This window comes from Pholcus phalangioides, unplaced genomic scaffold (assembly GCF_987345545.1).
Source record: "Pholcus phalangioides strain wild (caught in Gottingen) unplaced genomic scaffold, Ppha-v1.0 ptg000172l_1, whole genome shotgun sequence".
In the NCBI taxonomy this organism is placed as follows: domain Eukaryota; kingdom Metazoa; phylum Arthropoda; class Arachnida; order Araneae; family Pholcidae; genus Pholcus; species Pholcus phalangioides.
The window spans coordinates 2,730,639-2,747,331 of record NW_028301637.1 but is presented as its reverse complement, the minus strand read 5'-3'; the positions used below and the strand labels follow the sequence as shown (position 1 = coordinate 2,747,331).

Sequence of the window (16,693 nt, the reverse complement as noted above, 5' to 3'; positions counted from 1 at the left end):
CAATAGCTGCAACGTTATCACTGGGGAGATACAAATCCTTGACCTGAAAAAAAATAAATTGTTTTTTAGTTTGATGAAACCAAATATCTTAAAAAGTAATAATAATTAAAAATAAAAAAGTACCTCAATAGAAGGATCGTTCATCATCTTGTGAAAATCGGATGTTTTAGTGACGTACGACAGTTGCGTCTTGTTCTCTTGCATGCCCCAGCGACCCCAGAAGCTGAAAAAAAAAAGAAATGATTATTTCATCATAAAAAAAGCATGGTTTTCAAAAATTTTCAATCGTTAAAAATTATAATTACCTATTCAGACAAAGTTTCGCCACTTGACGCCGACCTGGATTGACTTGGATATTTCCCGGCTCCAATTTTATGCCTTCAATTTGGTCATACTGCTTCACGTACGCGTCTTTGTCAACATTCGTTACACAGTTTGACGGCCATCCAGAGGACTCTTGCTTGATCTTGAGGAAGGCGTTGATGTAGGGGGCAAAAAGACCCTCTCGAGATTGATCGAAATGATAAACCTAGAGAAAACAATCATAATTAGAAAACAAAAATAATCGCAGAAAACATCAAAAATAATTATGGGTTAGAAAAAAAAATACCTCGTATATCTTCTTCACGATATATCCTTTCTCGATAGCCTTCTTGAGCTCTTCAGTAACCCAAGTGCCCGTGATACATCTTTCCTCGTCGTTGTGTTGGCATTCTTTTAAACGTGTTTCCACACACGAACGACACAGGGGAAAGGTCAATTTTCCACCGGATCTATAAAAAATGAAATATATGATGATAAAAATAATAATAAAAAATTTTATGAAAAAATTATGTTAGATTGGGAATACGTGAAGATCACGTTATAAAAAAAAAATTAGAATAATACCTGTAAGGGAGAACGGGCAGATATAATGCTCTTGGTGGCAGAACTTTGCATTTAATGATGCCAAAATACGACCCCAGGTCTCCAAAGTTCTCGGTAATTACTTGGGGATGTCCAACCGGATATCTGCAATGAAATAAAAAATGTAAAAAAAAGTAAAGGTAGCCATATTTGTTAAGCTATATAGATTTTAAAGCACTCACTTGCAGTATTTATTGACCCACGGGTACAAAGACGTAAAGTCGATGTATTTTGCGGTGCCTTGATAGAAAAGTTTAGTGGCATTAGTTCGTCCACCATAGAAAGCATCCCGTGGATTGAGCCTATCGACATAGTGAAAGTCCACCAGAAAACTTTTCAGGGCAGCGTCAGTTTTCTTCAGAGCATTGAAATCATGTTCCCACATGACTTCAAGATTGAAGCCGCCTTGACGGATCTTTTGTTCTTGCTCTAGTGTCTTCCTGTGGAGCTCCCACATGCATGTCTGGGTGCTGGGGTTCACCATGTCTTTTTCAAAGCACTGTGGACACCCGTGCCAATAACATCCTGAAAAAAAGAAACAAAACATATATAAATAAAATGAAACACGTAGTAAAGCAAACAAAGTAATAAAATTAATTCAAAAATAATAATAATCGATGACGCTTACCGTGAAACAGAAACACGGTGTTTGTTTCCTCACAAAAACCGTCGACACTGAGACCAAGCACTCTTTTTTCTCCCGTCCCGTTTCTGGAATGTTGAATGTTCAGTCCTAGGTATGACAGCCATTCAATACTTAGGCGACTGCTATTGGTGTTGTTGACGTAACCGTTGGCAGGCACCATACCAATGACACCATCGTCGATGTATTTCGACCTGTAGGTCGCCATACAGGCCGAGGCTATGGTGAGGTACTGAAAGGGGTCGACGCCTGTTAATCCCAAGAACTCCTTACGAAACTGCAAGCAGCATCGACGAAGAATATCGACGTCTGACCTAAAAATTAAGAACATAGTGTAGAAATGTTAAAACAATGGAAAAAATAATCGGAACGAATAAAACAATAATGAATATGGAGGAGAAAACAACTTACTTGCAGTATTCGTATATTTCGTCTTGGAAGACGAAACTTTCGTTTTTCCTCTGCTCGTACCACTTGTCGAATTTCGCCTTCGTTTCGACGATGAAAGCTTCCGGATTAAAGAAGTTCTTGGAAGGGAGGGGTCCATTGTAGTCTTGGTTTTCAGGTCGGTTGAAGAGATGAGGAAAAAAACCCTTTTTCAACTCTTCTATACCGAATGTTTTCGGCAGTTTGGACAGAGCCATCGGGAGAAAGTTAAGGCTGTCGATAACCCGGATGTTGATGGGGTCCAGCCGCAAAGCCATTATTTTGGATCCACACGGCACCACATAAGGCTTTATCCCTTGCTCTAGGAGATATCTGTAAAGAAAAAAATAACACATGTGTTATAAAATTTATCACAAAATGCATGCATAATAAAACAGTAACATACTATTTTTTTTCAAGAAAAAACAAACTTACTTGAGCAGGAACTGGCCATCGAACCCCTTCATGTTGTGTGCGATGGCGGTGTACCCCTTATGTTCTTTGCGGAAGAGCCAGGCGCAGAATTCGTTGAGGACATTATACCCTCGAAAGACGAATTCAGTTCCGTCCGAGTACTGAGCAACTGCAAAGTTGATCACGTGCTCGCCTGAAGATTGATCCGTCTCGAAATCGAAGAAAACGAGCTTGTCGGAAGGGGTCTTCACCTTCTTCTTCTTGAGGGAGCAGAGATGATGTTCATCTTGATGAAAATTTTTGCAGTTGCTGCAATACTTTTCCCCGCAGACGTGTTTGTCTCGAGGTCGCTCTTTCGTTACGAGAAATTTCTTGCATGTCGGACACTCGTAGAATTGCTGGCAGTACGTGGTGTTCTTGCCTCCAAGACTCTTGTGTCTTGCAAAGCAGTCAGCGGATCTACATCTCCTGTGACAGTCCTTGCAGGTTTGAGATGTCCCAACCGTACATGTATCGTCAAAGCAGGTGTTGCATCGGACTGCGCATTTATGGTACTGGACATGGTCGTAGCCCTTGTCACAGTCCGGACAGTAGAAACTGGTGCCGTGGAATCCCTTGGGAGACGTGATGAGGTCATAGTGTCCATTATGAAACAACAAAAATATTTTTTTGTCTTTCCTGGGTGTCTTGAACACCACCTGAAAAAGTTAGAATACTAAATATCAAGTGATTAAACAAAAATAAAAAAAGAAATTCTTCCTGACTAAAAATAATATTGGTGAATAATATAAATTACCCGATAAAATTCTTCCGAAGACTTGACGAATATTTGGACGTCTAGAACCTCGGCAAACTTGGTGATAGCATCGAAGCCACAGGGTCCAGCAGGAACTCCAGTCACTCGATGTAATGCCAAAGCCATATCTTTTTGCAGATTTATCCGCCCATCTTTTACCATCGAGAGCTTTGGATGCTTGTCTAGGATGGCGTGTCCAACAACTATGGCACGACTGCAACACAGTCCGTCCTCGGGTATACGTGTAACTGATTTTTTCGTCAGACGGTCAGTCGATATGTTGACGATTTTGCATCTGCCACCGCCTCGTGGTAGTCGGATCGTAATGACATCAAACCTGAGAGATGGGTCGTCCAGGGGTATGGCGTTCTTGCTCTGTAGAACCTTCATTATCACAGCCAGGAGTGATTCGATGGTGAGTGAGGCCACGGGAACAAGAGATGTAGAGATAGGCCTGTCGAAATTATCGGATGTCATGACAATCCTGAAAAAAGAAGAAAAAATTTATTCAAACCAAAAATAGTTGCTCATATGTCTAGTTAGCTATATGTGTAATTTTTATATATGGTAAATATTTACCGAATGCGGTCTTCGGGGTGCAGCCCATTGGTCGTCTCGTCTATCAACTGCCTCAACATTGACCTCAAGAAAGCCATGGCAGCTATCAGGCGGGTTGAAGGATCCACCAGAGTTTCAGTTCGTATACGGGCAGAGTACGTGATCTGTTCCGCATTGAACTTCTTGTTCAGCTTGCGGGACTGTTCCTGCAACACGTATGAACGTGGGGTCTATAAAAGAAAAAAAAAATAGAATGAGCATATTGAAAAAAAAAAAAGTAAAAACATAATTAATAAATTAAATAATGCTTACGGAATTCGAAGTTCCCTCGCCCGGATCATCACCACCACCTATCTGTTCTATGGCATCCTGTGGGAAAGAAACAATATTAAATAATCGAAGGAGACAAATAAAAAGAGATAGTAAATAATTTTAAAACAAAATTGAACCAACCTTTTCGACCTGGGTCCAATTGATTTCTTGAGAGAAAGGGTTCTCGGCCATAATCCACTCCACATCATCAATATGGAAATCCGATCCGAAGATTAACGCATTCTAGAAAAAATAAAAAACTCGCTCAAAAAATAAAATACATTGGATACACATTGGCATAAAAAAAGACATGAAAAATAAAGCGAGAAAGACAAGTGTATCGAATAACATACCTCTTCCTCTAGATCCCAGTCAATATCACTAGGTAATGGGTTTTCGTCAAAGATTGCAGCGGAATCCATCTCGATCGAGCTTGAAACTAAGAATGATGGTCCTTCCTTGCTGTCGGGGGCATATATAGCATCTCTGTAGATAAGCTATAGTAATTATCGGAAAGAACCCCGTGAGAACGGGAAAACATCCCTTGGTCAATATAACGCCGGAAAGTTTAACGGATTGGCATCCGGGACGTGACATAAACAGGGTCGACAGGTAGTCTGGTTCGAGAGGTGCGAGATCCGGCTAAAAAAGGAAGTCGGTCAAAAACGCGCGAAAAATCGAGAACGTTTCCGGTGGCGCCATCTAGCGGCGGAAATCGGCGGAAATCTCAGTAAAGCGCCGCGTACACTACTCTTGTGGTTATCACATTTACATCATTGTAATGGGAATGTCATAAAAATTCTTGTTCGTGTCCCGCTAGTACATGCTATATCTTGTACATGTAATGGTTATGTACGTCGCAGCTAGCTGTCGACATTGCTGATTGCCTGTTTAGTGTTTTATATAGTGCTTATAAAGGGTTTTTTTTAACTATTCTGAGCCAGGCTGTAACTAGGGAGGAACTTAGGAGTTCTGGTGACCCGGGCGCCGGACCGCAGGGAGGCGAAAATTTCACTCTTTAACTTCTCCCTCAACATTAAAAGGGTGGGGCCTCTTTAATGCGTGTTTGCCCTGGCTGACCAAACATGTGGTTGAGGGCTCTGATACCGTACCTCTGTCAAAAATCAGTCAATTATTCGATCATCAAAGTTTAGGGCTTTTGAGATGATAATATGCAATGAAAAAATATTATAGTGATACATTGTTGTGTGTAATCCACAATACATCTATTCAATGTATAGAAATGATCATTTTCTCGGAAGAAGGTCTTGAGAAAGGCAATGGCATTGACCTGCGTTTTTTTTTCTTCGAATTATTCTTTTGTTTAATGTTGAAAGAGAAAAGTGTAAAGGGAATTTACCACGAGTGACCATCATTGTATGTGGGTGAGTTCACCGAAAAGGTCAATATTCTCACCCCTGGTAATAACACATAATCTCTCTCAATGTCCAATCAGTGTTGGTCATGTAGCATCACATGACAAGCAAACATCTAGCACGCTCCAGGAAAACAAAATCTACATGGTCAATTGCTAAAAACTGACCGTCCTTTCACTTTCGTGTCTTTGCTCAAGTTGGAATTTTTCGCTCCTCCGGGGCCACGATATCGGTTTATGCTCTCTTTCATCACAAGGGAAGTGATTCAGCAATTTGGCTGTGGTTTCGTTGTGTTCTTATTTGTTTAGAACCTCAGCTCGTTTTGTGTTACTCTGTAGAAGCTTAAGAATAAATAGTATTTGTTCACATTCACTATAGCTGGTGCTGGTTTGGCACACTGGACTGGAGGGAGAGGGGGGAATTCATTATTTCTCTTCTTTTGACCACTCGTTCGACATTTCGGATGAGAACGGTGTATGCCAAAATTCACACTAAACCCATGACCAAGTACAGTGACTAGTAATATTTTCCTCTCGTTCTGTATTTTGTTATCAATATTATTTATCGTTAACGACAATTTCATCCAGCCGGGTCATAACTACGATTTTTATGAGAAGGGACAAACATGATTTTTCCACCCTCGCCACTTAAATTCTGATGATTTTATAACAGTATTTTTGTTCTTCCTTGATATTTGCCGCTCCCTAAAGTTTGTTAATCGGGGGCAGTTGCTCCCCCGCCCCCCCCCCCCCCAAGTTCCGGCCTTGATTTCATCGATAATTTTTTTTTTTTTTACTATTTTCTTGTTCTTTTGACAGCTTCTTGCATTTCGTGAATTTTAATGTAAATGCACTAAACGAGAAATCAGTGATACTGTGTATCAGTTTTGACAACTTATCTTGACGATTAAAAAACCGTGGGTATTTGTGGAATACTGATTACATAGCAGTGAAATATGGTACTCCAGGTCGATAACTGTGCCACAAAATGCTCAGAGATGTCATGTGTTCAATACCCTCTTTTGTCCTTTACAGTGCCTTTTCTGATACAAGGAACTATTGCGAAAACAGCGCCATGATGATCAAACAGCACATTGCTATTGAAGAAGGTCTGCACACCAAACGTTTGGTGATCAAACCCCTCTCGGTGAGAAATATAAAAAAGTCGTTCGGAATCGGCTGTGAACTGTATAAGGGGCCATTCAAGTCAGCATCGATGGGGGGGGGGGGGTTTGGATGATGCTTACGTCATCAACCACCCTTTATGAAGATATGAAATATTCTTAATGGCATCTTACTCGGTGCGCCAAAAACGGAAAAAACCTTTCGATAGTTATTGGGCACCTGAACTAACATTCTACCTATTGATAAGTCCCCTACAGAGCCACTTTAATGGTCTCTAAATGTTTCACGGATCCTTCAAGTGCTCTGAAAATGTTTCCGATCCACTTAGGTGCTCTGGAACTGTGCCACGGATCACTTAAGTAATCTGGGAATGTTCGGCGGGTAACTTGAGTGATGTAGAACCGCACTGGGCGACCGCTTAAGTGCTCTTAAATTGTGCCACATGTCACTCAAGGGATCTCTAAATGTGCCACGGATCGTGTAAGTGTTCTATAACTGTGTCTCGGGTTACTTGGGTGATCTTTGAATATGAAAGTGATCTTTGAGGCCTACTTCGGTGGTCTAGAAATGTTCCGCGGGCCACTGGACTTGTGCCACGGGTCATTTAAGCGATTCGTAAAAATGTGCCACTAAGTTCATTTTTATAAAATTAGGATTGAGGGGAAGGGGGCAAGCCACATCAGATAACCTTCAGGTCTACATTTGGTCAGTGGGTCAAGGGTTTACCATGTATGGCTTAAAGAGTGGGTCGCAATGAATTTTTTAAAGAGAAATTTTGAGTTCTTACTCTTTAAATAGCATTGAAATTAACAGAAATTGATTATAATAACATATAAAGATATTTTCTTTCGAAATTTTAATTATTTTTTTTTAAATATTGTTTGCATCACAAAAAAAAATTTTTTTTTTCGTCTGGGGGAGGCGCACGAGCCCCCTATGCCCCCTCCCGCGTACGTTTCTGATCCCACCATTACGCGTTAGGAGGTAGGCAGCAGTGATGATGAAATTTTGCTGACAAGGGAGGAAGGGGTCAATAATGGCTAAAATTTTTCGTACGTAATACTTGAACGGCCCCTAAGTAACGGTCCATTCAGTTCTATTGCTCAGAAAATGAATGTGGAGGAGAACAAAAAGATTAATGAGCTGAAAGATTGGATGTTTTTTTGTTATCCTGAAGCATGTGTATAACTAGGATGACCATATGAAAAAAAAAAAAAAAAACGGGCATTTTTTCATTGATCAAAAATTCATGTTAAAATAACGAATTTACGATTTATAAATTTCAAAGTGAGTTTTTTTTCCAGCAGGCTTGACAAAATTTACATTTTTATTGAAACGATGAAATACAGTCAAACCTCGTTAATGAGTCACTCTTGGGAGAGCAAAAATATGACTTAGTAAGCGGAGTGACTCGTTAAACGGAGTAAGTCATAGCTGTGCCAATTCCTGCCCAAGGACAATTGGGACTTCCAAAAAGTGACCAGATAAGCGGAGTGACGTGTTAACCGGGTGACGCACTAACGAGGTTTGACTGTAACCGAATATTATGAAAAAATAATTCTGCCCCGTAAAATATGGATCATATGGTCACCCTATGTGTAACTCAAAAATATATGTATTTTTTTGACACTTATCTACTGCAAGTGAGGATTCTTGTATCGCAGAGTGAATACGGACTTTTAGGGCACCCTGTATATTGAAGAAATATTCAAAATTTGTTAAGGGTTCCGCGGAATAGCCTCGTTACCATCAAGGGTTCCGCGCGAGCTTTCACGTTGGAAAACCCCTGATCTACGGGGTGAAAATGGTAACAGTTTGTTTTTGGTTCGCTTTTTGAATAATAGGTAGCAGCATAAGTCCTTTCTCCTGCGTTTTTGATTCATAAATTGAAGTTCTAAAATTACTGAATAGATGGCGGCTAAACTATCGTGAAATCCAACTAGCATTAGTACAAAGCTGACCATATTAAGTTCAAATATTTTGGGCTCTTTTGACGATAATTTTGGCTGGAAATTTGTGAAGGACCTGACAACTCTGTCTAAAGCCGGATTTTCCTAGGAATATGTTTTTTGCGCAGAGTGAACCGAATTCCACCATTTCGCGCCGGCAGAAACGTGTTGTATGATTACCCTACGCGTTTGTGTTTTCCTAGCGTGGCGCATCATATCAAGACGGCTATGTTATAGTATATGGCCTTGACATCAGCTACTCTGTCGTCTGCATGCTCCGGTTTGAAGGGAAAGGAAAGAAAACACAAGAGTTGAAGAGAATATCGGCAAAACGCGCGGCGCATGACTCCTCCAGAAGCAGTCGGCCAATCACGCCCGACGTAAAGCGCTGTCGTGAGGCGTATTGCGCTCTGTAGGAAAACAGTCATGCTGCTTTTCTTATTGGTGAGTGGACGGCGTGTCGCGCTCATCACTAAAACGATTTGTAAATGTGCCAACGAGTAACTTGTTATCCGGAACTGTACTGAAAGCTGCACGAGTGATGTGGGAAAGTGCTTTGGGCAGCTCTTGGGCAGCCCAGATGATCTATGACTGCACCACATGTCATTCAAGTGGTCTGTAACTATGCCGCAGGCCATTTAAGTGATCTATAAATGTGCCGGAGGCTGCTCGAGTGATCTGGAGCTGTGCTGCTGGTTACTCGAGCGATCTGTAAATACCCCGTGAGTAACTTAGTGATCTGTAAATGTGCCGCTCATTTAATTCTTACAGAATTAGATTTGAGGGTCACATTTGGCCCACAGGCATAGATCGAGTGGTTTATTATTTTAATGGGATGGTACATAAATACCTTCTATTACTACTTATACATTCAATTATCATGTACGTTTACTCACTCAGTCAGAGTCTCGAGCTCTTCGAATTCTTCCTCGGTGCAACCAGTGACGTCCATGAAAATGTGACGGGGGTCGGGTTCTTCATCGGGAAGGATACCGACTGGAAGGCTCCTAGTGATGTCCAACCACTCCTTTAGGAACTCGCTCGAATACTTCGCCGTTGCGCGCGGCACAGGAAACCTGCTCCTTGGAAAACCCGGCTTTAGAGGAAAACCAGTATCGAAAAAGCTGAAGGGGATGTTTCTAGCAACACTACACTAGAAATATTTTGTTATATATTTAGTGTGGTGTTGTTTCTATAGGAGCTAATGCTCCTTCATACTCAATTTTAAAAAGCAGAAGTACCAGTGCTGCAATGCTAGCCGATGCAAAGGCAAACTTGTCTTCAGATTAACAAGAAGTCGCGTCAAGTCAAAAAGAAAGCCATATTTAAGTTTCGATAAAGTGTAACTGGACATGCCTCCATCGTAACTGCAAGCGTCGTTTCCTACGAATTTCTCACGTAGAATTGGAAAGCTGAAAGTATTTCGAGATGGAGAATCTTCACGAGCCGGAGTCGCGGCCCTGGATATCTGCGGCGAAGTATTCGAGCGAGTTCCTAAAGGAGTGGTTGGAAATCACTAGGGGCCTTCCAGTCGGTATCCTTCCCGATGAAGAACCCGACCCCCGTCGCATTTTCATGGACGTCACTGGTTGCACCGAGGAAGAATTCGAAGAGCTCGAGACTTTGACTGAGTGAGTAAACGTACATGATAATTGAATGTAGTAATAGAAGGTATTTATGTACCTTTCCATTCAAATAATAAGCTACTCAATCTATGCCTGTGGGCCAAATGTGACCCTCAAATCTAATTCTGTAAGAATTAAATGAGCGGCACATTTACAGATCACTAAGTTACTCACGGGGTATTTACAGATTGCTCGAGTAACCAGCAGCACAGCTCCAGATCACTCGAGCAGCCTCCGGCACATTTATAGATCCCTTAAATGGCCTGCGGCATAGTTACAGACCACTTGAATGACATGTGGTGCAGTCATAGATCATTTGGGCTGCCCAAAGCACTTTCCCCCATCACTCGTGCAGCCTTCAGTACAGTTCCTGATAACAAGTTACTTGTTGGCACATTTACAAATCGTTCTAGTGATCAGCGGTGCAGTTTCCCATCACTCAAACGCCTGCGACGTTTTTAAACCAGTTAAGTGGTTGTTATATACTGAAGGTTGAGTACCCTTGTAATAAACCTTGTGGTCACTTTTATATATGGTCAGTGGTGGCCCTGGGATTTCTGAGCTCCCTACAACACTAAAAAGTTTAATTCTAAATATTTGGTATGCAGTTTTACCTAGATCGGGTCACAACTAGAAGGGAATTAGGCAGATCTGGTGAGATCTACCAGAGAGAGCGCGAATAAAAATTTTAAACTCTCCTTTAAGAGAACAGCTTTGATATGCAGTCCACCTTGGCGATGTTTTGGCGATTTTTTTTCGGCGCCAAAAATGTCAGACGACATGGCCAAAAGTCGCCAAGCCCGTTAGACACTAAGGGCGCACGGAAAAAATTCGCCAGCATGGAAAACTACAATAAAAGCCCATTCAAAACTGGGGACTCTCTTTCCCGATATCCAGATTCTTTTTAAATAAAATAAGAAAAATAAATAAAAAGGATACAGGGGCATCCTGTATGCAGAAAAGGGAATAACTATTGGAAAATATTAAAGAGGTACAACCTGAGAGATATCTAATAATTAATTAATCCATCCAACCCACACACTACATTATCTCCCAACGGTTTTTCAAATCATTCAAAACGCTGCGGCTTTAAGGTGACATCATTTAGAAGAAAAGGGACAGTGAACAATGTAGAAAAAAAATAAAGACAAAAAAGAAAATGCAACTAGAGTGCCACCTGGAATCCTGAAAAAGAAAGTTCCATAACGGCAACCCAGCATCATTACGATGGCCTTGGCAAATTATCATTAAAAAAAATCACCAATTTGGCATACATATTTTTTTTCTGACTGTCCAAAGTGGCCGTTGTTCTGAGGTTACCTGTAATGTTTGGGACACGTTCGGTTCCAATGAAAAAAATGTGGTCCTGATTCAGAGGTTATCATTGTTTGGAGGTTGCTGTTAGAGGAGATTTTACTGTATTTATAAAAATTTACTAAAAAAATTCTGAAAGTGTGGGTCACACCCTATGCAGTCCCTAAAAAAAAAAATCCCATGTTTTCCTTTTATTTGTATGACATTTCTTTTTCAGTGGTAAAATTCAGTGAAACCTGTCTAAGATGGACATTGTATGAGACGGAAACCTGTCTTAAACAGAACAAATATATAGTCTCATAAATAATCTCTGCTTTTTTAAATAATAGGAAACCTTGTTAAGACGGAAAATGTCTAACCACTGGAGCGGAAGGCATATTTAGTCTATTTGTTGATACAAAACCTGCTAAAATGGAAAATTTTTTTGGCCAACTGCATGGTTTGTCCTTTGGATGGGAGGTTGTTCTGATCCTCCTTTTCGTTAGGCGACTTCTTTCACTTCTTGGAAAAAGAATCGTTTGGAAAAACAATGAATGCTTATTATCTATCTGAACTGGTTCTGGGGGTCGGGCTTGAGTGGAAGCAGATTTGCTGTTCAAAATTTAGAAAAAGCTTGTTTAACATTTCATTTATGATGGCATTGGTGACTTTTGTTAGAAAACACTCCCATTTCTCTTGGGAAAAAGTTTGATAATTTCGGGAGAGTAACACGTGAGGAAGACTGAATTATTGTTCACAATTTAGCGATACCGTGTTTTGGCTACTGCAGAGATTTTCATTCAGTGTAGAAATGGCCACCAGCAACAAGAAATGCGTATTGAATTTGAACACAAAAACGAAGTTCGTAGAGGCGCTAAAAGCCAAAAAAAATTTGTAAGTGTTACAGATCTGTAGAATCTTTCACAAACGTTTTTGGTTGTTGATCTTATTGTCACTGTGTTTTTAAAAGGTATGCCATTTCTCAATTTTTATTTTAAATAATGTGAAACCTTGCTACAACATTACTCAATATAATGATATATCCTTTACTACGATAAATTCCTCTATAATGATATTTGGGAATTTCTGAGACCGCTATAAAAAACGATATTTTTTTATATTTTGCTCAAAATCGTTATGAATTTAATTTAAACTTCGTCACTTGTTTTCCTCCTTCTGATGGCATCTGATAACATCAGTATTTCGCTCTAAAAAATCACAGAAAGCTGAAGTAAGTTATTGCTATTGGTATTTTCTGTGTAAGACATGGAAGTGCAATGCGGTAAACTTATTTACAGGGGCAACATATCTTAGTGAATTTTTATAATAAACTAATCACGATTTTTTTGCGGCGAATAAATAAATAAAAGTGCATTTTCTGATGCTATTAACAGTGTCAATGTAGAAAATATAACAACGGATTTAATTTGATCTTGTGTAAGGATAATTTTGCCTTTCGATATAACGACAATCCCTCTACAACAATATTTTTTCTTGGTATATCATTATATCGATGTTTTACTGTATCAGAAAAAAATTAATTTTTGTTTGAAGTAAGTGTTCATTCTATTTGCTATGCAGGAGAAAGTTTTATATTGAAGTTTAACTATTAGCGCATTAAATATGAAATTTCAAATGTGTAGTTATTTGAAACAGCAAACGTGAAAAAATTCAAAATAATATAGCATGTCCCTGTTTAACACTCGTTGGTTTATAGATGCTAGGGTGATGCTCTGAAAACTTAAGTTTTGTAAACAGTAGAAATAAATCGCTGCATATATTTTTATGTGCATCTCTATGAAACGGAAACCTGTCTGAAACGGAAAATAATTTCAGTCTCTTGACCTTTTGTTTCATATAGGTTCCTTTGTAATTTATGAAGTGACAAACTGCAGATTTTTCAAATCTGGAATTTACACCTAGGTGTTGGGCATGCAAAAACTGTGCTGTTATTCATCTTTGACAATGTAATTGCCTGTTTGCGGAATTCAAGGATTACCATTCAACGATGTGATATGTGTCAAAACTAAGATGTTTATTGCTTTGGTTTTTTCAGTGAAAGTGCACTGAGGTGTCCGTATGAGGATGACATTGATGTATCTCGAAGGATATTTTCCTTGCCTGAAGACATTCAATTAGAAACTGTCAAGTAAGTAAAAAAAGAACATTTCTTCCTCTGATTTTTTGTAGAAGCGTTTAAAACTGAAGAATGTTCTCTTTTTTAATACTCTTCAGGAGAGAAGCACCATTTTGCTTTGGCCATCCAAAAATTGGTACTAGTCGGTTAATGGGTTGCCCAATGATGCCCCAGATTTTGGACTGGTTTTAAGTTTGGGAGCCGTTCAAGTATAACCTCAGCAGATTTTAGCCATTTCTGATCCCTCCCCGTGTCAGCAAACTTTTAAAGGTGTCTTCTCCCACCTCCTATCACCTATTGGGTCTATTGGGTTCAGCGGTGTATGCAGGGAGGGTGCATAAGGGGCTTGTGTCCTGCCCCCCCCCCCCCCCCCCAAGATGATCAAAAATGTATCTTTAATGCAAAAATATATATTTCAAAAATTTGAAATATCGAAAGAAAATAAGTGTGTATCTTGTTATTTTCCATTTCTGTTAATGTAAATGCTATTTAAAGGCCAAGAACTCAAAATTTATCTCTAAGAAAGTCATTGTGACTCACTCTTTAAGCCTTTTGTGCCCACTCCAACCAGGGTTTAAGCTGGATAAAAAATTCCTTTTGCAAAAAAGCGAAATGGGGGGAAATCGTTAGCAAAATGCTACAATGCTAATGTAATGATTGATGGTTGGATGTCTACTCGTTTCGTACCTCCTGTATGCATTTTTGGGAAAGTGGCTACTACTTCTTTCGCATTTTGCGAAAAATTCGACTGTAGCTTAAACCCTAACTCCAACAGTAGATCCTGCATATGTCCCTGGATAGGATTGCTCTTCAATGTTTTACATTGTGAGTCCGACCACCACTGTCTGACATTCCATACTGAACTTTGCTGTAAATGCACAGGGATAATTTTTCACATGATAATAAATTGAACAGTGATAATTTTTCACATGATAATAAATTGAACAGTGATAATTTTTCACATGATAATAAATTGAACAGTGATAATTTTTCACATGATAATAAATTGAACAGTGATAATTTTTCACATGATAATAAATTGAACAGTGATAATTTTTCACATGATAATAAATTGAACAGTGATAATTTTTCACATGATAATAAATTGAACAGTGATAATTTTTCACATGATAATAAATTGAACAGTGATAATTTTTCACATGATAATAAATTGAACAGTGATAATTTTTCACATGATAATAAATTGAACAGTGATAATTTTTCACATGATAATAAATTGAACAGTGATAATTTTTCACATGATAATAAATTGAACAGTGATAATTTTTCACATGATAATAAATTGAACAGTGATAATTTTTCACATGATAATAAATTGAACAGTGATAATTTTTCACATGATAATAAATTGAACAGTGATAATTTTTCACATGATAATAAATTGAACAGTGATACCTAACTGAACATTATATTTTTAGCTTGTATTTTAAGTTTTGACCATTAATTTATGGAATGGTATAGATTGTTGTTGCTAGTTGGTGCAAAAGATCGAAGCAGTAATTAATTATTTTTAATTCAAGTGTTGAGGGGGTTCCTCTGAGATGCTACGAAAAATTAAGTTGGCATGACTGGAGCGGTCCCCTAGATCTTCTTATGGGATGGACGACTATACACCACCATCTTGTAATCCTGTTGTGGATAAATAGGGGGGTAGTGTGGTGAATATATATGTGCTTTGGCAAATTTTTTTCTATAGGCGGAAAAAATGAAGAGAGAAAGATTCACACCATTTTCTTTGGGTTTCATTACAGGCATCTGAAATATGCTTTTTCAGGATTTAATCCCTTTTGTGTGTGTTTGTAAGGCTTGCTTTTTGCTGGCTTGTGTTTCGAAACAGAGTCATTTTGTGGTGTACGTAAACCAAATTATTTGCAAACCAAGCTGTTTGTAAATCGAGGGTTGAGTTTATTGTGTTTTTATTTTCCCATGTAAATGGGGATTATATATTTTGATTTGGGCCTGATGACTGTCAAAGGTGATTCAACCTACTGTTTGGGGATGTTGGCATATTGCGGTGATGGCTAGGATGATGCTACACTTCTCTAAATTTGGAAAAAAGTCCCTACAATTTTATTTTTGTTTATAAAAAAATCCTTTTCATATTTGTTTTTGTACAGAATTTGAATCCATGGTAAAAATCTCTCTGGTTTGCATTCTCTAAAGTTGGCAGATAGGAAATCCTTTGTTGTGGATGCTCTCAAACACCATGAATGATGTTTTCGCCACCAAACTGCTAGCGTTTTAACAGGATGGGATTCCTAAATTGTGCAAGAAAATAACTTAAAGTTGGTGCATACTTCAGTTATGTGAAGTTATTCAGTTATCATGTCACAATCATTTTCTTCACACAAGGGCCATATAGACTAGAACCAACAGTTTATCATTTATGTTGAATAAACACATTCAACATTTTTTTTTTACTACCTTGAGGTTAAGTTACTAGCCTATGCTAACCCTTCGGCAGCTCAGCAACATTTTGTCCTTCTCAAAACTTTTTTCCAAGACCATGGTGTCTTGACTTTACCAATTAAGACTGTCCTGTTTATCATATAATGTCAAGTATTTTTGTTTTTAAACATCAATGTTCTTGATTATGTATAGGTCTCAGGTAGCGGATATGGAGAAACGGAACAATAGCAATCGGTACAAAGGATTCGTGTATTGCAACATGAAGTTTTGGAATTACCCTGAGAGCGTGGTAATAAATTTATGCTTAGTTTTTCAAAATTAAAAATTTATGTCTTTACACCTTTTACCCCATTCATTGTAAGATTTTTTCAAAAGGTAATTTTCTGCTGCGTTCCTTCGATGCTCGCATGGTGAAATTGAAAGCTGAGCCATGGTCTCTCCAGTCCTTTAAAAAAGTTTTGCTGCAGAGAGCAGGTGGACCTTCAATACAATACTTCTCTCTCAACTACTTACTACCTTCTGCTTGGGGTGCACTTATATATAGGGGGAAAGAAAACTCAAAAGTTTTCTAAAATTTGCGTGAGATCCCTCTTCTTTCACAAATTTCTCTTGGGACCATTGTACTATCGTCAGACTTGTAAAGTTCATCACAGACTTCCCGCAATTTACTGGAAAATGTGTTATTTTCATTTTTAACAAGATAT

General features: G+C 38.8%; 2 protein-coding genes across 3 annotated transcripts in view; one reads left to right on the top strand and one right to left on the bottom strand.

Annotated features, from left to right (window-relative positions):
* Positions 1-105: 105 nt before the first annotated feature.
* LOC149063375 (uncharacterized) lies at positions 106-4,477 on the bottom strand. The gene is made up of 13 exons (XM_089255688.1): positions 4,409-4,477; positions 4,197-4,298; positions 4,056-4,112; positions 3,765-3,973; positions 3,186-3,669; positions 2,411-3,087; positions 1,961-2,308; positions 1,535-1,863; positions 1,089-1,431; positions 889-1,011; positions 611-773; positions 306-529; positions 106-223 (listed from the first exon to the last, which is right to left on the bottom strand). The coding sequence occupies exons 1-13, from the start codon at positions 4,475-4,477 to the stop codon at positions 106-108; spliced, it is 3,246 nt and encodes a 1,081-aa protein (XP_089111814.1).
* Positions 4,478-9,792: 5,315 nt separating this feature from the next.
* Positions 9,793-16,693, top strand: part of Pbp49 (proximal sequence element A Pbp49) — a 46,278-nt gene continuing 39,377 nt past the window's right edge. The window contains exons 1-3 of one of the 2 annotated variants that reach the window (XM_089255795.1): positions 9,793-10,135; positions 13,479-13,571; positions 16,182-16,278. In XM_089255795.1, coding sequence (XP_089111921.1) covers positions 9,933-10,135; positions 13,479-13,571; positions 16,182-16,278 — 393 coding nt within the window. In that variant the 5' untranslated portion in view covers positions 9,793-9,932. The remainder of the gene's footprint in view (positions 10,136-13,478; positions 13,572-16,181; positions 16,279-16,693) is intronic. The other variant, XM_089255796.1, reaches the window with a different exon arrangement.

Excerpts from the sequence above, each read along its gene's own strand:
- LOC149063375 (XM_089255688.1), bottom strand. The coding sequence starts at position 4,477 with ATGGATTCCGCTGCAATCTTTGACGAAAACCCATTACCTAGTGATATT. Across the intron at positions 4,299-4,408 it reads ACTGGGATCTAGAGGAAGAG|AATGCGTTAATCTTCGGATC; the intron begins GTATGTTATTCG and ends TATTTTTTCTAG. Across the intron at positions 1,432-1,534 it reads CACCGTGTTTCTGTTTCACG|GATGTTATTGGCACGGGTGT; the intron begins GTAAGCGTCATC and ends TCTTTTTTTCAG.